The following is a 25898-nucleotide window of genomic DNA, read 5'->3' as shown; positions in this document are numbered from 1 at the left end:
CTGGGCTTCCTGGTTCAGAAGTTAGGACACTACCACTGCACCACAAGAGCCCTTTTGTTGACCTCCAACAAACAAGCTCAACCATCTTCAGCTGCTTCATCAATGACTTCCCCCTCCTTCATAAAATCAGGGACTTTCGCTGTTAGTAGCACAGTGTTCCCTACCATTCGTGACTCCGCAGATAACAAAGCAGTCTATGTACAAATCATAAAGACCGGGACAATATCCAAGTCTTGGGTGTCAAGTAATGTTTCTATTACACAAGTGCCAGGCAATGCCTATCCCCAACAAGAGAGAATCTGGCCATTGCCTCTAGACATTTAATGACATTACCTTTGCAGAATTGTCCCATTATCAACATTCTGGAGATGATCGTTGACAAGAAACTAACTGGGTTGGCCATATAAATACTGTGGCTACAAGAAGCTAGGAATCCTAAAGTGTATAACTCACCCCCTGACTCTGCAAAGCCTGTTTTCATCTACAAAGCACAAGTCAGGAGCGTGATGGAATACTCCTCAGTTGCCTGGGTGTGTGCAGTTCCAACAAAAAGTTTTAACACCATCCAGGACAAAGCAGCTCACTTGTTTGAGCACCACATCCTCAATATTAAATAAAAAAACCAAAGAAGTGCGGATGCTGTAAATCAGGAAACAAAACAGAAATTGCTGGAAAAGCTCAGCAGGTCTGGCAGCATCTGTGAAGGATAAAACAGAGTTAACGTTTCGGGTCCGGTGACCCTGAGAACATCCTCAATATTTACCCCCTCCACCACTGATGCACATTACCAGCAGTATATATCTGCAAGATGCATTGTAGAAATACACCAAGACTCCTTAGACTGCATCTTTCAAACCCGAGTATTAACATTTAGAAGGATAGCAGATACACGGGAATACTACCATGTACAAGTTCCACTCCAAGCTATTCACCATTTCTCAGTTCCATCACTGTCCTGTGTAAAAATCCTGGAACTCTGCCGAATAGCGCTATGAGCGTACCTTTCACCAAATGGACTGCAGCAGTAAATAAGTAGCTATCCACCACATTGTCAAGGGTAATAATGGGTCCAGCGGGCAACGCCCAAATCCCCAAAATGAAAAAAAAAATCAGGTCTACATTCGTTCCTTGTTGTGCTCCCCGAGCTTTGAAACCTGTTTTTCATGCTAATATAGGAATCTGCATTGGTATGAAATGCAAGGTGCAGGGCTGATTGCCCGGGCTCTGGAGGGCGCTCCTACATCGAGTTTGCTGTGTGACCCGTTTGTGGCGGGTTACTGAAATCTTGCAGACGCTCCGTCTTGGTCGTTGTTCGTTCCGGGAGATGGTACCTAACAGCTGTCCGCTGCTGGCCGTGCGTGCTCAGCTCATCCGTCTACTCGTATGTAAGTGTTCTTCCCGCTGTAGGAAGCTGAACACAGTGACCGAAACCGCACAGTCAGCGCCCGGTGCTCTTAGCGTTTGTAAAACATGATGAAGATAAAACGCAGGCTGTAGTTTCAGGGGAATCAAGTAGGAGCTGCATTCTCAGGCAGCCACCGTGTTTTATCCCATTTGTCGGCCCCAGACTTGCAACGTGACGGTGGCTGGCAAGGCCTGAAATCGGGAGCAGAGCTGGACTTCGGGGCTTCTGCATTTCCCAAGACAGGGCCTGAGCCAAGGCGGTGTAAATAGCCGGATTGGCTGGTCGACTGCATATTCCTAGGATCCGGTTTATAGGTTTCAATCACCCCTTTGCTGTACACGATGCAAAGCTGCTCACGGCTCCAAAACACAGTATTAGAGGCACTTCCTCCCAAGATCCGGTTTCTGTTTCCAACTTTTTTAATGTCCTTCAATTAAAGGAGAAGTGCTCAGAGCATTGTTGTTAAGCCGATTAAAATGTAAACTTCCAAAATTTCGTATGTAGCTTTCAATATCGTATTTAGTACTCTGGGCTTTTTGCAAAGTCACTTTTATAGCAATGAAGTAGGACATTCAGCCCCTTGAACCTATTTTGCCATTCAATAATATCTGATTCTTGAATAATAGCTGATCTTGAATTCCACATTTTCAACTACCTTTGCTAACCTTTAATTCCTTTATCCACCAAGAATCCATTTACCTCCACCTTCAAAATATGCAATAAATCTGCCTCCAATGCCTTCTGAGACAAGAGAATTCCAAAATTGCCCAACCATCTGTAAGAAAAAGATCCCCTCAACTCCATGATCATAGGGTGATCCTTAATTTTAAAAAAGTGTCCCTTGTTCTGGACTCATCTACAAGAGGAAACATCCTTTCTATGGTCCACCTGTTAAGACCATTCAGGACCTTGTACATTTCAATCAAATCACTGCTCAATCCAACCTGTCTAATCCCACAAATCTGATCATTCCAGATTTCAATCTAGCAAATCTCTTCTGAACCATCACCACCACCACCACCAATGCATTTACAGACTTCCTTAAAATAAGGGGACCAAAGCTCTGCGCAGTGTTTGAGATGTGGTATTACTAATGTAATGTATAATTAAAGCATAACGTTCTTCCTTTGATGTTCAGTTCTTCTCTTAATAAAGGATAATCTTTGTTGTGTCATCTTATGAAATGCCCTTTCGAAACCCAAACAAAGTACATGTTCAAAGGCTCCTCTTTATCTATAGTGCATATAGTTCCTTCAAAGCACTCGCAAATTGATTAAACTTGATTTCATTTTCACAAAACTGTGCTGACTCTTCTGATTAATTTGAGTTTTTCTAAGCATCAACTTAACGATTGATTCTCGCTCCTTTCTCACTGCAACTGTCAAGGTAACCAGCCGATAGTTTCTTGCTTTCTGCCAGTCTCTTCTTGAATAGCGGAGCTAGATTTGTCCCTTTCTAGTCTGATGTAACCTTTCCACAATCTAGGCAATTTTAAAATTAAAATAAAATCTACTAGACCAGTAGAACCCTTTTTTAGACACCAGGATGAAATCCATCCGGACACAGACTAGTCAGCCCACAGCTCCATCATTTTGCTCAGTATCTCTTCCCTCATGATTTCACCAAGTTCCTTTCTCCCTCTACCTTCTGTTTTATTACTATTACTGAATTGTTTTATCTTTCCTCAGTCATGAATATAGAATTGAAATATTTATTAATTTAGTTCATCATTTCCTTATTAACTACTATCAAATCACCATTCTCTTTCTCTAGAGTACCATCACTCACTTTACATGCTCTTTTCCTTTCTAATTCTTGTCAAAACTCTTGCTATCCATTTTTACATTTCTAGCTAGCTTCCTCTCGTATTCTAATTTATTTGTCCTGTTAATATTTAAGTCTTTCTCCGCTATTTTTAATATTCTGTCCAATCATCTGACTTGCCACTTATTTTTGTGCAATGATAAGCTTTTTCTTTAATGTTGATGCTTCCTTAAATGTTTTAGGTAACAACAAATGATGGGTCCTTTCAGAATTTTCTTTATTGCATTACTATCTTATTTTAAGTATTCTGAAATATACCTTCAAATGTCAGTCACTGCTTCTCTATTGATTTGTCCCTTAGCCTGGTATTATATTGCATTTCAGCCTGCTCAGCATTCATGCCCACTTGGTTGCCATTATTAACTTTAAAACAACAGTCTCGGATCCATTCTTCTCCCTTAGGACCTGAGCATAAAATTCAAACATATTAAAAACACTGCCACCTTGCGCTGCTGACGATGTTAATTAATCATGTCAGAATACACAACACCAAGCCTGATATAATGCACTGTTGCTTTGGTTTCAGAATGTGCTGTTCAGAGAAAATCTCTCCAAAGAATTTTGTAAATAAACTTAGAAGATATATATATATTTTCTAATCAACCTGTTCAGAGGTGTGGTTGCATCTGGACGTGAAGTTGAATCTGGACCTCCTGGTTCAGAGATAGGGACATTACCACTATACCACAAGGGTCCTAATGCTTTTAGTAATAAAATGTACTGCTGTTCATCTGCAGTGCTGCTCCATGATTTAAAACATATCTTGGAACCCATTTGCTGTCAACTTTAGCTCACAATGCAACAGGGATTTTAGCAATTCTGAATTTCACTCTGCCTCCTGTGGACTCAAAATGTTAACACAAGAGTGTAAACCTTGAATTCTGAAGCAGAGAATTTAAAAATTTTTGCTTGTGAAGTCCCTATCCCATAGAAATAGAATTGTACAGCACAGGAACGGGCCCTTCGGCCCACTATATTGTGCCAAATGTGGACCAAACTAAACCTGAATGGTCTTCATCTGCAAATCAGGGCAGGACTTACACACTTAATGGTAGGGTCCTGGGGAGTCTTGCCGAACAAAAAGACCTTGGGGTGCAGGTTATAGTTCATCACAGGTAGACAGGGTAGTGAAGAAGGCATTTGGTACGCTTGCCTCCCTATTCATGTACCTATCCACATGTCTTTTCATTGTAATGGTAGTGGTAATTGTACCTACCTCCATCAATTCCTCTCATAATACAATCTGTACACGCACCACCCACTGCGTGAGAAAGTTATCTCTCAGGTCCTTTTTAAATCTTTCCCTCTCACCTTAAACCCATGCCCTCTAGTTTTGGACTCTCTCACACTAGGAAAAATACCTTGGCTATTCACCCTATCAATGCTCCTAATGATTTTAAAAGCCTCTATAAGGTCACCCCTCAGGCTCTAACACTCAAGAGGCAAAGAAAGCCCTGGCCTATTCAGCGTCTCCCCGTAACTCAAATCCTGTAATCCGGGCAACATCCTTGTAAATCTTTGTTGCACCCTCTCAAGTTTAACGACATCTTTCCTATAGAAGGGTGACCAGAATTGTACCCAGTTTTCTAAAAGTGGCCTCACCAATGTCCGCTACAGCCTGAACATGATGTCCTACCTCCTATAGTCAATGTTCTGACTAGTGATCCTTCCAACATCTTTCCTGCCCTTGACAGATTTTCCCCAACAGAAGATTACACACTGCCCACTTACTGACCATCTGAATTGTTTCAGTCTCCCTATGATATAGGACACCTTGCTGCTTGGCATCCTATCATTTTTTTTTTCTCTTTTCCACCTTTTATTTTCTAAAGCATTGAACTATTCATCTGAAGGTCATTTTTAAAAATGTCTCATTTCAATTCATGTAAACAAATATTCAAACAACCCTGCACCAAACTCAAGTGAAACTAAACTAAGACAACAAGGTGACAACTAAGACAACAAACTAAACTATATTTCTTGACACATAAATACAAAGCAAACCTATACATAACTAGATCTGTTCTAGAACCCAAGTTTCAAGGTAATAATAATCCATTAATTGAGTATAAGTCATCTTGTGCAGGATGAAAATGGGTAAGATTGGATCTTCTAAATTAAATGACAAAGACGGTACAATCCACTGAGTTAGCTTTGTAAAGCAAAATGCTTACTGTTTTTTCAATGTGCATGAGAGACTGTCACTTTTCCTATTGAAATCTATGTTTTTAAACTGTTTATTGGGCACCTTTGTCAGCTTATAATGAAGCAACTAGTCAGGAATACTTGATAGTCAATAATCAAACTTCGGCCAATCTGCTCCTATGATGCTGCTTGGCCTGCTGTGTTCATCCAGCTCTGCACCTTGTTGTCTCCATTTCTAATTTTTGGCTGGTTACTGTAAATCTTTTCCTAGGTAAATAGGCTATTGCAAAATATTTGAGCTAGACCTGTCATAATGTTGTTCAATTAAATTAAATCTCCCCATTATCTTCTCTATTTCAAAGTCAACACTCCTGGCCTTTCTAAATTTTATCCTGGCTAAAATCCTCAATTTGAAGCAAAATCTTTATAAATCTCCACTGTGCCCATTTCTGGGAGATCACATTCTTCCTGTGTGCGGTGACTAGAACTGTATGATTATTCTTAGCAGTCTCACAAAATTAAAGACATAATACCAGTGTGAAATAAATTGAAGAGCAGAGAGGGGGAATGGGTGTGGAAGTGAAATCATACAGATTGCAACTAAGGAGAAATCAAGAATCTACAAAAATGTACGGTGAATTTTGCTAACTGATTTTCCTAACATGTCATTAGTAAAAGAAGCAAAGAGTTAAGTGACCATCTTTTTGTCTGTTTGCTTTGCTCTGGCATTGTTCTCAGTGCCGTTTGGTGGGTTGCACCTTAGCATCTTATTACCTTGTTTTCCCTCACGTGCTGTGAACAAACAATGGCCCTGGCACCTCCTTGCACATGGACTGTTTTGATTTATTTCCCCTCCCTCTTTCGCACAACGCTTTAATCCAAGTCTGAAATCACAGAGATGTCCTCATCTAATTCACTGTTATTGGATGGTTTCCATTGAATGACAAGGCATCTCAACTCTAATTCTCATTGATTTATTAATACCTTTTTCTTTGTACTTTCTGTTAATTTTTGACACATCCCTTAAAACTTGGGCCATGAAAACCTGGTTGGGAACTCCGGATCTAGTGTTTGATTGTGTTTTGTAGGAACAGACCAATTATAATGAATCTTGTGTGATTCATTTCCTATGGCTGAACATGATAGCTCAATCTCTTCAATCTTGTTAGTTTTATATCTGATCGAAATGTTAGTGTGCAACATTTTCAAAGTGAGTTTGCAAAAGTATAAATCTCATTGTGTAAGAGACTAAGGTTCATGCTGAAATGTATTGAAGTATCCATCTTAGATAGAATTGTGTTACAATAGCCATCTTTGAACCATCACTGTACCCAAAATAATGCTGTAATATGCTGGCTGTAGTCTAAGACAAGGGACTGGTCATACTTTGCTGCTGTAGCATATCTAAGGATGCAGGTACACTTTAAGCAGTGATCCAATAGGTCTCCTGAAATTTGAGCTGGTAGGTCAATTAATACAGTTTCTCCATAACTCATCTGATTTAACCATTGGTAAATAAAATGCAAAAAGGACCCAGAAGTCAAAAGGAGTGAGCTCAATGTCAAATCATTACATAGGGGAAATAGAGAGAAAGAGATAACATGGAAAGGAAGAATAGGGAAAGTAGTAACTTTTAAATTATACATCCTCCTAACGCTGCCTCAAAAACTCCTATACTAGAAACTAAGGATAGAATCTTATAGAAGTCTGAGCAATGTGGACTACAGAGATTTGTGGAATAATCGTATGAGAATTCTAGCCCATCTCGCTGTCAAGAGTATCGCACTCCATCTTTTATGCTTTTCACATGCAAGATTCTTGCAATGCAGTGGCGAGTTGCCAATTAAAGGGTATTGTTGCTTGTTAAATGCTTTATTAATATCATGACTCATTAATTTTCAGCTTTCAATCTTACCAAATGTGCCAAACATGCTAGACGTCGAGAAGATTTGACATGGAAACCAGTGTGGGTTTCTGGCAAATTCAGCTAGCTGCTTGCTCCAAATGACCTCCTTGTTGCTTTTGATCAAACTGCAGCCCAGGGCACAATCCAGAGGAACCAACCACATGCACTCCTTGACTACAGAAATTGGCATCCAGCATTTGCCAATCCCTCTCAACCATCATGACATCTCTTCAATACACTTGTAGGTCACCCTGGAAACAGAGATTTGCATTGCAGGGTGCTCTGACAGCTGGCATTGCAAGGCTGCAGTGGGGACACTTTGTATGCACAGGCACCCAGCTCAGTCATGGTCACTCCTGTTGCTCCACAACAGGCAGTCCGGGTGGGGTTGGTTAGGGCAAATGTGATTGGGGAATTGTACAACCACCAGCCAGGAGTCTGTGCATTTCTGGTTGGGTCACATAGGTAGGTGAGCCATAGTGAGCATGGCAGCTCTGTCTGCAAAGCTATGGAGATGGGTGTTTGGAGTAGGGGTGCCTTGCCATGAAAGTAACAGTTTGAAATATAGTCTTTAGAATGGGGGACTGCAGCCTGGGGGTGAAGAGGTAATGACAGTTGTGAAGGGACAACAGTGTCTGCAAGAGGGAGATATGGTGAAGCATGGATGGGAACGCGAGCACTTGTCCACAGTCAGGAGCACCCTGCTTCAAGGAGAGGGCAGAGAATGCCAGGGGCTATAGGGGACTGGCAGGTAGGTGCCAGCACATGTAGATGAGTTGGGTGGGTCATGGGGAGGTGCGACCAGGAAGGGCACTTGGATGTTTTGGGGCTTATTGACATGCTAAGGCTGAAAGCCAGTGGCTGAGGAGTGCTCACTGCTGCCTTCCATCATGCTGGAAATAAAAAGTGCCCAGATCTGTGTGATCGACCTCCCAGCTATAGACATTGCTGAACAACTCATTGACAGCTATACTTTTGGAGACAGAGGCCATGAAACGATAGGAATGAGGAGGGCCAGACATATTAGCATGACCCAATGCTGTGTGTTGGCATTGTTCGTCTTGCTTTCACATGATGCACTAGCTCAGACCTCCGTCCATGGAATCTTGTCTATGGTTAGGAAGTAATGTCTGATGCCATCTCAATGGCTTTCTGGCCTACACAAAGAGATTAACAACCAGATGTAATGTTAGATTTGTGACGTTCATGCAAAAGTGAAAAATGAATTACATTGCATGGTAACCTATACCACCAAAGTGCCCTAAATATGTCATCTTCTTTCTCTCCTTTGGACTATGTCCTTGTGTGCCCCCTGGTTCTGCAGATGGAGTAGAGAAGCCTGGCCAGTGGTTGAGATGTTGGCCCAGGAGATTTAGTCTGGCGACCTGGGAGCACTTGTGTTTGGATGAGCCAGATATGCTGACGGTCTTCTTGCCAGATGCAAGACCCTCCTTAGTATGAACTTCCAAGGGTTGTAAGCTAGTAGGCAGGGGAGAGGTAGAGGGTCTAGCCAACTCTAGTGTCCGCAGGTGAAATGTCTAAGGGAGCTGTGTGTGGTTCCTCCTGTGGCTGCATGCCACATGGCACCACCCTGTCTCCCCATGAGGGGCACCTGGAATGCTTGCCAGATTCGCTGTTCCCTTATCACCATGCCTTAGGTCCTGAGGACAAATACCTGGGCCGCTGAAGAACAGAGCTATCCTGCCCTCCACCAGTGCCTGAGGATGCTGGACCTGGCTCTCCATGGCAGCCACCAACCTGTTCATGGAGCAGACAGATGGTTATATAATTCACTGCACTGCTACAGCTTCTGGGCAATGAGGGCAGTTGTGTTCCACATATCTTTTTATTGCTCATGTTCCTCCTTGTTCATGTAAGTAAGGTCTCTGCTGACACTATATGGTCATCTCCTGCCTGGCGCTGATCAGGTGCTCTGGTCTCCAGTTGTCCTCCAAGTGCCAGTGACCAGGTCCTGCTGCAGAGCTCTCGCAGTGAGGTGCTCGCCAGACTATGGCCCCACATTCTCAAAGCCTAGAGTTTCCACTGAGGTGTGAGCTGGGGCAGGTGGGGAGTTCAGAAGGCAGCCTTGCCAATGCTTCCTCTGAGGCCTCAGTAGTCTCAAGCTCAGAGATCCAGGAAATGGCTTGTGGTGCAGCTGGGCATTTCCCCACAGAGGTGATGGACAACTTGGTGGTACCTTCAAGACACGAGAGAGAAGACGTCAGGGCCAGTGGTGAGAAATGGCATGCAATGAATAAAACTTGGGGTTAATGTGAGTGTTGCTGTTGAATGAAGAGTGGCAGTTACTCGGTTGAGGGGATGTCGCTGTCTTGGCAAACTTACAGGAGTGGTTCTGGCCTTAGCCTGCAAGGTACAGGATTCTCTCCTTGTAGACGGTGAGGACCTCATGTCAGGCATTTGACCAGGACATTCAGGTCCCTGTTGGAGAACTGCAGTGTCATCCTTGCCTTTTCTAACATTTCCACAATCTGTCCTTGACTGACAGGGCAGCTTTTGGGATGCTTATGTGGGTGCACAGTGCCCTTTTAAAGATGGAGCAGGTGCAAGGGATGCAAGTCTTTCTGTGGAATCTGCTGAGTAGCGAGCCATTCCAGATACAGTGTCTATTATGCTCAATTATGCTATTTGCACCACATGAGTAAGATATCCACACTTCAAGGATATCCCTGAATACTGTCATGGGACCTGTGAGCCGAAGGTGTGGGTGGCCATCAAACCCAAGGTGACAGCTGTATTAAACTGTTAGGCAACTGGCTGCTTCCAAGGATTCACAGGGGACCTTTGTGGAATCTCATAACCCTCAACCTACAAATGAATCAAGATTGTTACCAATTTAATTTGTGTCAGATCACACTGCTTCATCTCATTTGTCCGTGAAGTCAGTGCTACAGGGCAGACAGCAGGTTTTGCCAACATGGCCGGCTTTCACCAGGTGCAGGCCACTATAGATGGGTACACATGTTGCGTTGAGAGCCTCATATCATAACATGACAGATTTCATGAACAGAAAAGACTTTCATTCCATCAATAGACAGGTATACTGCGGCCTTCGGTATAACGTCTTAGAAATGTGCACCATGTACCTGGGAGCTGCCGTGATGCTTGTAGTCTTGAAAACACTCAAGTTTCTGCTTCACTTCAAGGACCAGAAACCTTGTAAGAATATAGTCACTGGAAGACCAGGGCTAACCTCTGTATATTTAAAATGAATTGTACTTTTTACTAAGAACAGCAAAATGTATATTCCATCCTAACAGCCCTGTCTTTTTGCTCTAGTATTGGTTTTCAACATTGTTTCAAGATCTGCAAAGGAACAAGACTCATCACCGCAGGTATGCCATTCCATATCCACAAAGATTTCTAGATATGCAATGGTAATAAAGAAACATGACTACATTTAGGCGAGCATTTATTAGCCATCCCTGTTAATCCAGACACCCAGATAATGCATTGGGGATCCAGATTCGAATCCTGTCACAGCAGGTGATGGAATTTGAATTCAATAAAGATCTGGAATTAAGAGTGTAATGACGACTGTGAATCTGTTGCCGATTGTCAGAAAAAAACCCATCTGGCTCACTAATTCCATGTGACTCCAGACCCATTGCAATATGGTTGACTCTTAACTGCCCTCTGGAAAAGTTTTTGAGAAGATTTGTAGCTCAGATTGTGGATGAAGTTGTAGACTTGCTCACCGAGCCAGTGTGTTTGCTTGCAGATGTTTTGTCACCCTGCTAGGTAACATCATCAGTGCACCTTCGGGGAAGCACTGGGTTCTGTCCTGCTTGTTATTTATCTGCCTCGGCTTACTGGGGTGGTTGGTATTACTTGCGGTTCTGTTTTTCAGTGGTTTGTATATAGGGTCCAATTCAATGTGTTTGTTGATGGAGTTCCGGAGGCATGTACCAATGAATAACTAGAATCTTAATTGCTGTGATTTAGTTTGATTTGTTCTTGATTTGTTAACCCTGTCTTTATTATAATCAGCATTTTGATGACATTTGCCAAGTCCTTCTTTGTTTTACTTTGATGATAATTATCTACAATCAAGTTAAATAGAAAAAGTTATTGTTACTTTTGAAAGTTTTTTTTTACATTCTGCCTGTTAGGTGTACTCTGTCACAGTTGCTATTTTAGTAATATTTCTAAAGGCAAACAACGGATATTCTAAAAACTGTATCTCTACTTCCAAAATTGTAGATCAAAAATTTCATAATAATATATTAATTTTAAGCAGAGTATGTTTCCAAGGATTATTTTAATTTTGTTTCATATTATAGTCTGTTCTCTTTGTGATTTAAATCATAGTCAGACAAATGGGAAGTCTATCCATCTTGTGTCTTTTAGCAGTTACTGGCGATCATAAGGGACATACGCTCATTATTAGTATTCAAGAAAACTGTCAAGGATGGTCATAAAACAGCCCCATAATTCTTCATGGATATTGTCATTCTTCCTCTGAGAAGTTGTAAAGATGAATGGTCCATAGGATGCTACCTTAAGATTTTGCAGCTAAAGTCTTTGTTGGGAATTCTGTATAATTTTTCACACAGAATTAGTCACAAGTAATTTTGGGAAAGTTTAACAACTTCCTCCACCCTGTAATATCTTTTATCTGTTTACTTCTTGCAACATTAATTTGAAAGAGAAAGTATGCCCTGTTGTGTAAAATATCTGCAGCACATGCACAGTTGTGTTTACTTTCAGAATATGTTCATTAAAATCTCTTTCTGCAGATATCAACGGATGGCAGTGAACCACAGAACACATCTTTAGGTATGTTATTGAGCAGTGATTCTCAAATGGGGACTTTGATTTTCTTAGAAACCATTTTTGTGATACTTAATTTCAATATCCCAAATTTTTGATGTGAAAAAGTAAAACAAAATTTTTTCTCCACTAAGCTTTCTCTCCTCTTGTTCAGAATGTGTCCATTTCACACTTGGTTTCACGAATGTGAGCTACCTTGCTTCAGTGGCTAATGGTGATATTACAACGTTGAGGCCGATTGTGTTCTGTATCCAGAGCAATGCTGCAGCAAGCTTTGCTGCAGATCAGCAGCTGGAGCCCTGGCTGTTTTTCCTAAGTAATGCCTTGAGATGGTAAAGTTTAGTATGCAGTAGCACAGTGTGGAGCTGGAGGAGCACAGCAGGCCAGGCAGCATCAGAGGAGCAGGAAAGTTGACGTTTCAGGTCGGGACCCTTCTTTTTCTGGAGAAGGGTCCTGACCCAAAATATCAGCTTTCCTGCTCCTCTGATGCTGTCTGGCCTGCTGTGTTCCTCCCGCTCCACACTGTGCTATCTCCGACTCAAGCATCTGTAGTTCTGACTATCCTAAGTTTAGTATGCAACTGCTTTTTATTGTTATTCCAAACATCACCACTCTGTTTGCCTTTTGTTCCGTGATGTCTTTAGTGTTGCTTAAAAAGACGCATTTTGTCAAAGTTTATTGTCTTATGTTGCATTGTACTGCAAAGCAATGGTGTGTAACAGCTCATTTCACGTTTTGCTTGAAGTTTTGAGATACTTTATCTTTCTAGGATATTCTGAGATAGACTGGGAACTTTTTAGGGTCATGAATGATGCCCTTAGGGCTTTCTGTTAGGCTTTCAATAATGGTTTTCTCCTTGAGTTAGTATTCTTGCAAATTGCCCCAATGAGTGTGCAATGATATAATAAAATGTGTATTTTTTCAGCAATATGAAAGTTCTGCACTATCAAATATTTTTAGTATTTAAATTCCCCTGTCCTGACACTTCTGTTTCACCTGATCCTTTCTCAACAGCATTTAGTGCATAACATTCTTACCTTTCTTCAGTTCTAAAGATGAACCATATTGAACTTTAAATGTTAACTCACTTTCTCTCTCCATGGATGCTGCCAGATCTGCTGAACTTTTCTAGCACTTACTGTTTGATTTCAGATCTCTAACATCTGCAAAATTTTGCTTTTGTTATATTGGGAGTATATTAGCACTCTTTTGTAGAAGTTGTATCAAAATCCTGGAACTCCCTTAAGTAACAGCACTATGGCTGTATCAACACCATGAAAAACTGCAGCAGTTCAAGAACATGGCTCATTATGAGCTTCTCATTGGCAGTAGGGATAGGCAGTAAATGGTGACTTTATGAGCCAATGCACACATCCCACAAAATAATCAAACAAACATTTAAGGCCCTGATTTAACTGCTCTAAGTGTTTGATAGCATACAGTTTGATTTTTAGTTACTTTGAAAAAGGCCAAGGGTTAGGATAATTCTCTTTTCCATTTTCTAGTTATACCTCTTGAGCTGTGCAAAAATTTATAGTGGGTGACAGAAATTTATTCATTTTTGCGGAACTTAAGCGTTAGTATAGTGGTACTCTTTGCCTTTTTGGGATGTATTTTTAAGTTCATCTTCCCGGATTTCTTACAGTGTTCACTGCATCCTTTTAAATGTTTGTGGGGAACAGTTTGTTCCGCTCTCTCCTGGTATGAACTGTAGCTTTATGCAACCGGCTAGCACTCCTACTGTGTAGATGCCAATTCTCAAACTCTTCTCTCTGTTAAAATTTCAAGTTGCAAATAAAATCATTTGAATTGTTACAGTTAATTTTCTTGAAATTTCTGGCCTAATATGTATGGAATTTACTTTTCTTCCAAAGAGCACAACTTCTGTGTTTAATCCAACACAGCCTGGCATTATGAAGCTTTTCAAGGGTGATTGTTTGAAGATTTTGACTAGTAAAGGATTAGCTGCTCATAATGCCAAGAGTTAATACTCAATTAGTTTGCTATATATCATGTCTTTCATTGGTGGTTTCTTAGCTCAGTTGGCTAGATGGCTAGCTTGTGATGCAGACTCATACCAACAGCATAGGTTCAATTCTTATACTGGCTGAGGTTACCATGAAGGTTTTCGTTCTCAACCTCTCCTCTTGCCTGACCCTCAAGTTAAGCCACCACCAGTTATCTCTCAGTAATGAGAGAGGAGCCCTACGGTCCTGTAGGACTACGACTACATTACTTTTGCTTTAGATTTTGAGGCAGCATAATATTGCAGATTAATTTTGATTGGATATATGGTCAGTAATGAAAAGGAGGATTTGGTAAATTTTGAAATGTTCGAAACTGACCCTGAGTTGCAGAGTAACATCAGCACCAGGATCGAACCTTGCTATAATCAATGAAAACACAAATGTTGGAAATACTTAGCAGGTCAGGCCGCATCTGTGGGGTAAGGGACAGAGTTAACGTTTCAGATTGATGATTTTTCATAAAAACTGGGAACATTTAGAAATGGAATAGCTTTTAAATAAGTAAAATGCGGGAGGATGGAAAAAGAACTGAAGGAAAGATTTGTGATAGAGTGGAAAATGAGAAAATAAATGACACGAATTAGTGCAAGGCCAAAGGGAGCTGTAATGCTACAAGTGAAACAAAGGATATGTCTTGAGGAGGGTGAATGGCTGAATGGTGAACCATTGGCATTCAAAAGTAAAAACAAGAGAGAAGAGATTAAAACTAAAATCTATAAAGAAAAAGGAAACATGACGAGGGCTGGAGTTACAGCCTGAAATTGTTGATCTCAGTGCTGAGTCCAGAAAGCTCTAAAGGGCCCAAGTGGAAGATAAGGTACTGTTTCTTGAGCTTGAATTGATCTGCACTGGAGCACTGCAGAAGGCCAAGGCAAGTTAAGGGGACGTTCACTTAAAACTCAGTTCTGCAACTTCAGTCTTCATTTAGTGTCCTCTTTGCAGAGAAGACCACATGGTTAACAGTGAATACTGGATACTAAATTGAAAAAAAGTATAAGTAAATCATTGTTCCTTCTGAAAGGCATTTCAGGATCTTGGACAGTGAGGCTTGAGGACTTAAAAGTGCAGATGTTTTACTTCCTGCTACGGCATGAAAAGGTGCAGTGGGAAAGGGAGGGTTTTTAAGTATGACTGAGCAATGAATAAGGATGTCAATGAGGAAATGGTCCCTTTGTAATGCTGAAAGGGAAGTGGAGGGGAAAATATGCTTGGCATCATGCTGAAGGAGAAGGAAATGGCGGTATATCATCTGTTGAGTATATGCGCTAGTGGAGTGGCAGGTGAGTGAAAAGGACACAAGGAGTGAGGGGGAGTAAAGGGTGAGAGCAGAAAGGTAGGGAATGGATTAAGTAGGGTCAGTGGCCCTGTAAATCATGAGTGGAGTGAATACTTAATTGAAGACCCATCAGATGAGCTAATTTGGAAAATCCATCATTGAGTAAGATGCAACAGAGAAGTTGGGAGAACAGAATGGAGCCATTACTGGAAACAGGGTGAAAGGAATTGTAGTTGTATAATTGTACAGAGCTACCTGTGGGAGTTAGTAGGTTCGTAATGAATATTTATTGATAACTATAGCCAGAAACGAATGGAGAAAAGTTGAAGAATGGAAGGCTCCGCTTTTCTGCACTTTCCCCAACAACCCTTGATTTCCCTACTGAATAAAAATCTGTCTATGTTAGCCCTGAGTATACTTAACCACTCAGCCTAATTCCATAAATTCACTATACTCCGAAAGAAGGAATGCCTTCTTATCTCTGTTTTAAATGGATGACTGCTTACTCCAAGGTTATGTTTCTGGTCCTAGACATTCTCACAGAAGAACACTCAAGCCTCCTAAGAATGTTATATGTTTCAATAAAGTCACCTCTCTTCTGAATTGCTATAAGTATAGTTCCAACTTTCTCTACCTCTCCTCATAAGAAAATTCCTCCATACCTGGGATTAACCCAGTGAAGCTTCTCTGGACTGCTTTCAATGCTAGTATATGTTTCCTTTGATAAGGAGACCAAATCTGTTTACAGCATTCTAGGTGTGGTCCACTTAACACTGTTTCCTGACTATCTATCAAGATCCACAGAGAGTACTTGACACAGTTGTTAATTGTCATGTTTTGGAAACATTCTTTCAGTGAGGGCAGACATCGTTAACGAAATTTAATATCACCTCAAGTGTGCCATTTCAGCCTTTGGCCAACTGAGGAACAAGCTGTTTTATGACAGAGGCCATGAACCTGGCCCCAAGCTCATAGTCAACAGTGCAGTAGTGCCCTCTGTATGCATTGAAGACATGGACAGTGTGCAAAAGACACTCATCCCTTTGAGGAAAATCACTGGCAATGCCTCCACACAATCCTGCAAATCCAGTGGTAGGATAGGTGCTCCACTAGCTGTGTACTCTCTCAGGTTAATGACCCCAACATTGAGGCATTGGTTACAGTCAATCAGCTGTGTTGGGCATGCAACATCATCTGCATATTTGACATAAAATCTTTCCAAAACAAGCCACCCTGAGCTTTGTTACAGCAAGAAGTTACTCGGAAGACAGAGAAAACACTTTAAAAATGTCCTTAAATCCTCTCTGAGAAAATGAACCATCTTCACCAACACAGGAGAAACTCTTGCCTAAAACTGGTCAAACTGGAAAAGAAGCCTCAATGAATGTGCATCCATTTCGAGAGTCTCCAGCAGGCCCAGGTGGAGGCTAAGTGCAAGCAGCAGAATGAGCATGTGAAAACCTAAGGATCCCGCACACCCGTCTCCTCAGACATAACCTGCCCCATCTACGGGCAGTGTCTGAAGATGTGACATTGGATTGATTAGACACCTCATGATCCACAACTTCAGAATGGAAGAAAGTCATCCTCGATTCGGAGGAACTGCGTGAGAAGAAGAAATCTTTGAGCTGACCCAAGCTTAATTTAAATAATGAAATTACTGAGAGTAGCATTGTTCCCGATTAATGCATTCTCAAAATAGTTTATGTCAAAGTTTTAGTCAAAGGCTCAGAGACAAATGGATGTTATTATCCTTTATGGAATAGTGTTTTGAAAATCTTAAAGTCTTGGCATTTTGATTTTCAAAAAAAAAGTCTGCCAAAAGTACGATAGCTATATTAGAATTTTGGGAGGATCGATATAAAAGTTCATTACATAGGGAACTACACAAAGTATATTTGTAATTATACCTGAATGCTTTTATCCTGTATTTTGGATAATTTGGTCTATAGTATGACAATGGACACTCATTCTCCTACATAAATCCAGCATGATCAGAAAGCACTTTAAAGTATTTGAGGGCTAAATTGAAAGGAAGGGACATTAGTAATTGCAACAATCATTTACATCTAAAGATCAGTTAAATTCTACCATCTACTCATTTCAACATCCACAATTTAATTAGGCTTTGAGTAAAATACAAGGCGAGTTAGATAAGTATCATTCTTGTAATGAGGGATTAGGTTTATGCACATAATTAGTCACAAGAATATTGATCAGAGGAGACTTGTTAATTTCCATCATTGTGTAGATGTGATTAAGAATGATGGTTGTAGATGTTATGCAAATCAATTTCAGCATGATAAATGAGATCAATTTAAAACAGAATTTGAAGTTAGAATTTTACATGTTCACTTAGTCAATCATCAAATGTGATATTTACATAATTCATAAAATGTAACAAACAATTTTTCCAGGTATTTATCCAGCACTTTGAACTTGCAGGTGATTACTCTTCAGTTTTGCTTTCATACATATTAGAAATTGATGATTAATGAATTGTTGAAGGAAGCACATTCATACTCTCGTAATTGTGGTGAAATTGAGTTTTTAAACCATTTGTAGCAATTATTTTATTAATAAAAATTGAGTTGTGATCATTCAGTTGCTCACCCCTATGAAGAGAGGATCTTGTCCCTCAGTGGCAAGGACTGGGACCAGTTCTATGGAGATGCATTCTCCCTCTTGCCTCCTGCAGAAACAAGCAGCATTAGCATGGTTCCCACAGCCAAGACATTCACTGCAAGACAGTCCCTGCTCCACCTCAGAGAACAAGACCATGGATGCCAGAGGATGTACGGACAGCTTCCTGCACCCCCAACAACTCAGATCCTGACACCTTGGGGGTTATTTTATCTGGATTAGATTTGGGAGTATGTGCTTTGACAGCATATCACTGCCATGTTTCCTTGGCTGGTTGAGGAAGAAACTCCCCAGGTCGCTGGTACTAGGGGAGCTGCCACGGACCAGGCTCCTTCTCAGCACTAGGCAAGATAGGACCTACAATTTGGCCGGTAATGTCTTCACTGAAATTCACAAGTGCAGCAGGCAGGTTTTCTGGGCTGTTGTGAATATGATGCAAAGTCGAAAGACTGCAGTCACACAATTGAGACCTTGCTGCTTCTAGTGAGCAATTGTCTGGTTTCCTTCGTGGAGAGCTTGGTGCATGCAAATTTGCTGGAAATACAAACAGAGCTGCATCCCATTGCTTTCGGACAGTGGTCAGGTCATAGAGTCATACAGCACAGAAACAGACCCTTCGACCCAATTCATTCGTGCCGACCAGGTTTTCTAGATTGAACTAGTCCAATTTGCTTTCATTTAGCCCATATCCCTCTAAACCTTTTCTATCCATGTACCTGTCCAAATGACTTTCAAATGTTGTAATTGCATTTTACCCTACCCCTTCCTTTTGTAGCTCCTTCCATATAAACACCACCTTCTGTGTGAAATAGTTGCCCCTCAGGTCCCTTTTAAATCTTTCCCCCTCACCTTAAACCTCTGCCCTCTAGTTTTGGATTCCCCTACCATGGGGAAGAGTTTTTGGCTATTCACCTTATCCATGCTCCTCATTTTATAAACCTTTATAAGATCACCCCTCAGTCTCCTACACTCGAGGAGAGAAAAGTCCCAGCCTTCCAGTCTCCGTAACATTGTTGTAAATCTTTTTTTTCACTCTTTTTCCAGCTTAATGATATCCTTCCTGTACAGGGCAACCAGAACTGTGTGCAGTACTCCAAAAGTGCTTCACCAGCATTTTGTACAGCTGCCACATGACGTTTAGGACCCCTTCCTCATGAGGAGACAAGGTGGTACCAGTAGCCACCCTAACAGAGGAAGAAACATACAGGCCACTTCAGAAGTCCCATCAGAGGATACTTACAAAGTGGATGGCCTTCCACTTTCGCTTACAGCCTTCCACTCTCAGTCCTGTTGGACTTCAAGGCAAGGAAGGTAAAATTGCCTCTGGGCAGAACACATCCCACATGTCTGACCCCTCTAGGTACAAATGTCCTAATCAAACCCCAAGGTTATTGAGACTGCACCTTGAAGTTGTTGAAGGGGAAAAACAAAGGGCGCATGTGGTGCAGGTGGCATTTTATTGTAAATTCAGTCTCTGGTTTCCTAAGAGATGTGATTTTTTTTCATTATCAGCTGCACTTAGAATACTGAAGATGCAATCATAGCCACCTTAGCATTCCATGGGTTTTGATTGTTCAAGGTATAATGTGAGCAGCTCTTGCACTTTGTAGAGGCTATGGGAACCTGGAAGGCACTTTTTAGTTTAGCAACTGGAGGGATTCTTTCTAGGCTTCCCCCATCCAACCCCATGTATTGCTTGTGCGTCACAGTTGTTACTTGCATTCATTCCTGATGTTGCACTATGTGGTCAAATGTGCTTGAGGCATGATTTTAGTCCCCACCTTAATGCAAAAGTTCACATCAGCATGTAGTGCTTACAGGTGTCTTCAGCTTTACTGGGTGCATGTTTGTATAATGCTGTTTCCCTTTGAAGGGTCTCGCATTGATGGAAGCTGAATCCTCCGTCCTCCCAGAACTAAACAAAGAGACATAGAAACTAGGAGGAGGCATGGGCCATTCAGCCCCATGAGCTATGCACCACCATTCGATATGTTCATGATTGTTCCTGTAATTCAATGCCAAATTCCTGCTTTCTCTTATACACCTTAATGCCTTTAATATCTAAATAAAATCAATCTCTTTCTTGAATGTACTCAGTGATTTGGTCTCCATAGCTTTTTGTGATTGCGAATTGCACAGGTTGATCACCTTCTGAATGAAGAAGTGTATCCTCATCTCAACTAAAATGGCCTACTCCATATCATGAGACTGTGATCCCAGGTTCTAGACTCACTAACCAGGGGACATATCCTCCCTGCATTAGTCTGTCCAACTCTGTTAGAATTTTATACATTTGCATCAGAACCCCTCTCGTTATTCTAAACTCTATGAATACAGGCCCAGTTAAACCAATCTCACCTCCTCCAACATACAAAAGACTTAGCCTGACCATTTCTGGTTTGATGGCAGCCATTTTCAGCTCCAGTGCACACCTGTTATTTTACAACATGATGAAAGGAAACAGTTGTCCCTCTTCACGCACCGAGTCTCAGTCTCAACCTCTCACCTTTGATATGCCTCCCCATTACCCCATTAGCTTTGAATTTCTCTGCGTTTCCACTCGGCCTCTCAATCTAACGGAGTACTCCACCCCATCTCCCTGGACCAAAGTCTTATCAAGTTAACATGCCTGATATAGTAATGCACTATTCCCTCTCCCAGCCACTCCCATTGAAGTCAGAGTATTGCTGACTGTTGCTCGCACCCCACTTCCTGCCTCCTACACTTACTACTCTCCATTCAGTGCTTTATCGCCCTCACTCCCTCTTGTATATAGAGTTCCCCCCAGTTCAAAATTATTATCAGCTCTACATCACAACATTCTGCTTCAAGTCACCACAATTGAGTTTCCCGGCTTCCCTTCTGCAATCCCTTGATTACAAACCCTGTGACGTTTAGTGGATGGACATCCAGGACTGACTGTGGCCCACCACCACCACCACACCACACAGCACAGTGATGTCCAGCCATTTGAACTGACAGACTTGCTAGTTTTGTGACTAGTCAAGATAGAATTACTGAGTCTGTAAGCTCTAGCAGGCGAGGCAAAATGGAAAAAAAAATGCCTTGAGCATCAATATAGACAAGCAAGAGGGGGGAGCACTAGGAGAGAAAGTGAGGGTTACTGAAATGCAGCCTGGTATGTGAAATGGGTGCATTTCTTCACATTCAAATTGTCGTTGCAACATTGCAATAAAAGCTGTCCCTGTACTTCAAAGTGCAGCAGTGTACTTGTATGTAGACCGGAGATGTGCCATGGTGATGCAGTGAGGCCAATATGTGTTGGATGCCAACCCGTGGACAGGGATGTGTGTGATCCCTGTCCATTAAGTGTGTCTGGAGATACTGAGTGCCCAAAGAGCTCAGCCATCTGTTTTTTTTTTTGGACTTAATTATTCTCCATAATTAATTATTCTCCATTTCTCTGCTGAAAAAAATCCACAGAACTCATTAAAGTTGGAATATAGATCTTGCTTATATTTTCAAAAAAATGATGTTATTGATATGCACAAAACACAATACTTTCTCACTGTTCAGAAAACAAAAGGATATGCGTATCAGAGGAGCAGGAAAGCTGACCAAAGGGTCCCGACCCGAAACGTCAGCTTTCCTGCTTCTCTGATGCTGCCTGGCCTGCTATGTTCCTCCAGCTGCACACTGTGTTATCTCTGACTCCAGCATCGGCAGTTCTTATTATCTCAAACTGATATGCGTCCTTGTTTTATTTGGAAACTCAATTTGCTTCACTTTAAATAACAGTCAACAAATAGCATGAGCTATAAATTATTTAGTGGAATGTAATACACAGTGGTTAACAATTTAAATGGTCATTATTAAACTCCAGAGTACACAATTTAAAGGTTAAAATAATTTCTGTTATCAGGTAAAGCGGGATTTATTTTTGTGCTTAGTGGAACATGTTTATCACCATGTCTGTCTTTTTCTCATTGCTGTGTGTTGTTAGTTGTCACAATGATCAGTCAATAATGCCATGTCAGACCAGAATGTGAACTCCATGGAGTGTGGTCTGTTTTTCCTTTCATTTCCTACCTCCTATATTTATATTCCAGTTCTGAGTTGCTGTATGCTTCGATAAGAATGTCAGATATATACCTGTTCATTTAATATTCTGAATTCTAAAGTATATTACCTTCACATTTTTACATTTTAGTTTAATTGCAAATATTTCAGAAATATTGAAATATGTGAATGTTTGTCGGAAACTGAAGCAGTTTTTAAACTAACAAATAATGAGCTTAATCTCATCAAAAATTGGCTAAGTGTCAGTTTCAATGAGTTTCATGGAGGCTTTCTCTCCGTCCGAGTTTTCTAATGCAATTCTCTGCAGCTTGCCTCATAACATATGCACCTTACATCTATGGTGCCCCGCTCACCTTCTCATGCACTCAGCAATGGCAAATGTATTTTCCTGGTGTCAGTGCCACATTTGAAGCCAAACTGTGCACTAAATAAAGTCAGGAGCTACTGTCACACTGTACAAAGTGGAAATGGAACAAAAAAGAAATGATCTGAGGTCACATAGGTGGTACAGATGACACTTCATTACAAAGACAAGCTTGCATATTTAAATGTATCAAAAACGGAAATGTATTCAAAACAGAAAGATGATTTAGAAGCTCAGCAGGACTAGCAACATCTGAGGAAAGAGAAACAAAGTTTGTGTTTTGACTCTCGTGACTGGACTTTTCTTCAGTTCTGAAGAACAGTCATTCAACTCGAAATGTTAACTCTTTCTCTCCTCACATGCTGCCGGACCCAGTTGAGTTTCTCCAGTATTCTGTTCTTAGTTTATATAGCTGCTATTCACAGATATTTGCTGTTGCTTTCAAATACATATTGCTTTTTTAAATCTTCATCTGTTTGATCAACTGTCATTGTAACTACAGCTACAAGAATCAAGCATCAGCCCATCATTAGTGCCTTACCATGTTAGAACACTGGCTGTGGGAGCTATACTCTTTCCCTAATGCTCTGTATAGAATAACATCTTTTCATTGTTCAATATGAGAGCATCACGTAACCAAAAATCCTTCAAATGATTGAAAAGATTCACATATGTTCAACAACAGCAAAAGCAAAGAAAGAAAACAAACAAAAGTTGCATTTATTTCTGACAACAAACTGGATCTACTTGTGTTTTGGGAAACAAAATATTTACAATCAATGAATGATCACTACAACAAGTTCTTATTTACTAGAACTGGGTGTCAACTAAGTCCTGTCTGACTCATTGTGCCTTGCTCTGTAGTGCAATATCATGCTGAAGGTGATGAATCTCCTGCTCAATGTCCTCATCCTCCTCCTTGGAAGACTGCAGTCAGCTCTTCAGGTTCCACCATATCCCCTCTTTGCCTGCTCTTATTGTGCAGATTATAGCATGCTGGGATTGTGCGGCACAGTCTGGCTGGACTGCACTGTAAGACCCTTGGACTGATCCAAGCATTGTAAACTCACTGTCAGGCTATCATCTACCCCACCATGGCCCTGGTCAAAGAATAGGCAGCAGTGTATCTACGCTCGAATTCAGTCAGGGGTGTGTGTAATGGAGTCATCAGCCATGGTTGCAGAGAGGGTAGCCCTTGTCTCCCAGTGATCATCTTTGCAAAGCATCCAGGCCTAGAAATGAAGCGGTAATATGAAAATTCTCAAATGTGTAGTTATCTCAGTTCTAAAGGGTTGTCCCTTCAAACTTGAGGCTGTGCCCTTGAGTCCTAGTCTCTCCTACTAGTGGAAACATCTTCTCCATGTGCACACTACCCAGGCCTCTCAATATTCTGTAAGTTTCAATCAAATCTCCCTTCAATCTTCTAAACCCCATCAAGTACAGGCCCACTGTCCTCAACCGCTCCTCATGTGACAAGCTCTTCATCTCTGGGATCATTCTTGTGGACCTCCTCTGGACTCCCTCATGGCTAGCACATCTTTCCTTAGATCCAGGGCCCAAAAAATGCTCTTAATATTCCAGCCTCAGCAGTACATCCCTACTCTTGTATTCTAACCCTCTTGAAATGAAAGTAAGATTGCATTTGCCTTCCTAACTGCCAAATGAACCTGCATATTAACCTTAAGGGAATCCTGAACTTGGGCTCCCAATATGTTTGTGCTTCAGATTTCCAAAGCCTTTCCCCATTTAGAAAATAGCCTCTGCCTGTGTGCTTCCTATCGAAGTGCATAACCTCACACTTTCTCACATTATATTCCATCTACCACTTCTTTGCCAACTCTCCTAACCTGATAAGTCCTTCTCTAGCCTCCCCGCATCCTCAACATGACCTCCACCTATCTTTGTATCATTTGGAAACTTAGCAACACTGCCCTCAGTTTCCTTCATCCAGATCATTAATGTATCTTATGAATAGTTGTTGCCCCAACACTGAACCCTGTAGAACTCCTCTAGTCACTGGTTGCCATCCTGAAAAAGACCTCTTTATACCTACTGTCTGCCTTCTGCCAGTCAGCTAATCCCCCAATCATGCCAGTACCTTGTCTGAAACTCTGTGGGCTCTTATCTTATTTGACAGCCCTCTGTCCAGCACCTTGTCAAAGGCTTCCTGGAGATCCAAAAAGATCACATCCACTGGTTGTTCTTTGTCTAACTTGCTCATTAACTCCTCAAAGAATTCAAACACATTTGTAGACATGACCTCTCCTTGACGAAGCTGTGCTGACTCAGCCCTATTTTAGCATGGACGTCTAAGTACTCCTTAGTCTCATCCTTAATAATGGACTCTAAAATCTAACCAATGACCGAGGTCAGGCTAATCAGCCTGTAGTTTCCTGTCTTCCTCCCTTCTTGAATAGTAGTGTTACATTAGCCATTTTTCAGTCAACTGGTACCTTCCCTGATTCTAGTGATTCCTGAAAGATTACCTCCAATGCCTCTAAAGTCTTCTCAGCTATCTCCTTCAGTACTTTGGCATGTAGTCCTTCAGATCTTTCAGCTTCCCCTGCATCTTCTCCTTAGGGATGGCCACTAGACTCACCGCCATCCCTGACACCCTTAAAGTTCTTGTATGCTGCTGGTCTTGCACTGTGAAAACTAATGCAAAGTACCAATTCCATTCCCCATTACAACATATCCAGCCTAATTTTCCAGTGGCTCAATGTCCACTCTTGCCTCTCTCTTACCTTTTAGACATCTAATAAAACACTTGCAATCTTCTTTTATATTACTAGCTAGCTTATTTCATCTTCTCCATTCTTGTTGCTTTTTTAGTTGCCCTCTACTGCTTTTTATAGGCTTCCCAGTCCTCTGGCTTCCCACTGATCTTCACCACACTGTGTGTTTTTTCTTTGCTTTTATGTTGTCCCTGACTTCCCTTATCTGCCATGGTTGCCTCATATTCTCCTTGTCAAGAGTAAAGTATGACAAATGAAGCTCTCCAATGACATTCACTCCCAATACTTTGAGAAGATTTGCAGGCTGTACAGAGGTGAAACCCACCTCCAATGTTTCTGATCTGTTGGTTAGAGAAAGCATGTGTACCTTTTAAAAACAATGAGTGCTTACTTAAAGCAATTTTAAGAATCATAGGATTTAGCATTGGAGAACACTCTTTGAAAATCTATCAAATTTGTTGCAATCCTCTCCTTTTTCTTGTAGTGCTACAAATATTTCTCATCCAAGGATTTACTCATAAAGGGATAAACAGAGTGGATGCAGAAAGAATGTTACCCTTAACTTATTTCCACAGTTACGGGACACCATCTCAGGATAAAAGGCAAACCATTTGGGATTGAGATCAGGAGGAACTTCTTCACTCAGAGGACAGTCAATTTTTAGAATTCTCGCCCCCAGAGCTGTGGAAACTCAATGATTAATTAGGTTTAAGAAAAAGATTGATGATTTCTTGTTACTAA

At 41.2% G+C, this 25898-nt stretch overlaps 1 protein-coding gene across 1 annotated transcript in view; it reads left to right on the top strand.

The window, feature by feature from the left end:
* Positions 1-1239: 1239 nt before the first annotated feature.
* The window catches only part of b3glcta (beta 3-glucosyltransferase a), a 156399-nt gene continuing 131740 nt past the window's right edge, over positions 1240-25898 (top strand). Inside the window, exons 1-3 of the mRNA XM_020529584.2 lie at positions 1240-1385; positions 10578-10633; positions 12038-12077. Of these exons, the coding sequence (XP_020385173.1) occupies positions 1325-1385; positions 10578-10633; positions 12038-12077 (157 nt within the window). The 5' untranslated portion in view covers positions 1240-1324. The remainder of the gene's footprint in view (positions 1386-10577; positions 10634-12037; positions 12078-25898) is intronic.

The sequence above is a fragment of the Rhincodon typus genome, chromosome 6, assembly GCF_021869965.1.
Source record: "Rhincodon typus isolate 14 chromosome 6, sRhiTyp1.1, whole genome shotgun sequence".
NCBI lineage: Eukaryota > Metazoa > Chordata > Chondrichthyes > Orectolobiformes > Rhincodontidae > Rhincodon > Rhincodon typus.
Note: the sequence above shows the minus strand (reverse complement) of the source record. Positions and strands in the feature narration are given on the sequence as shown.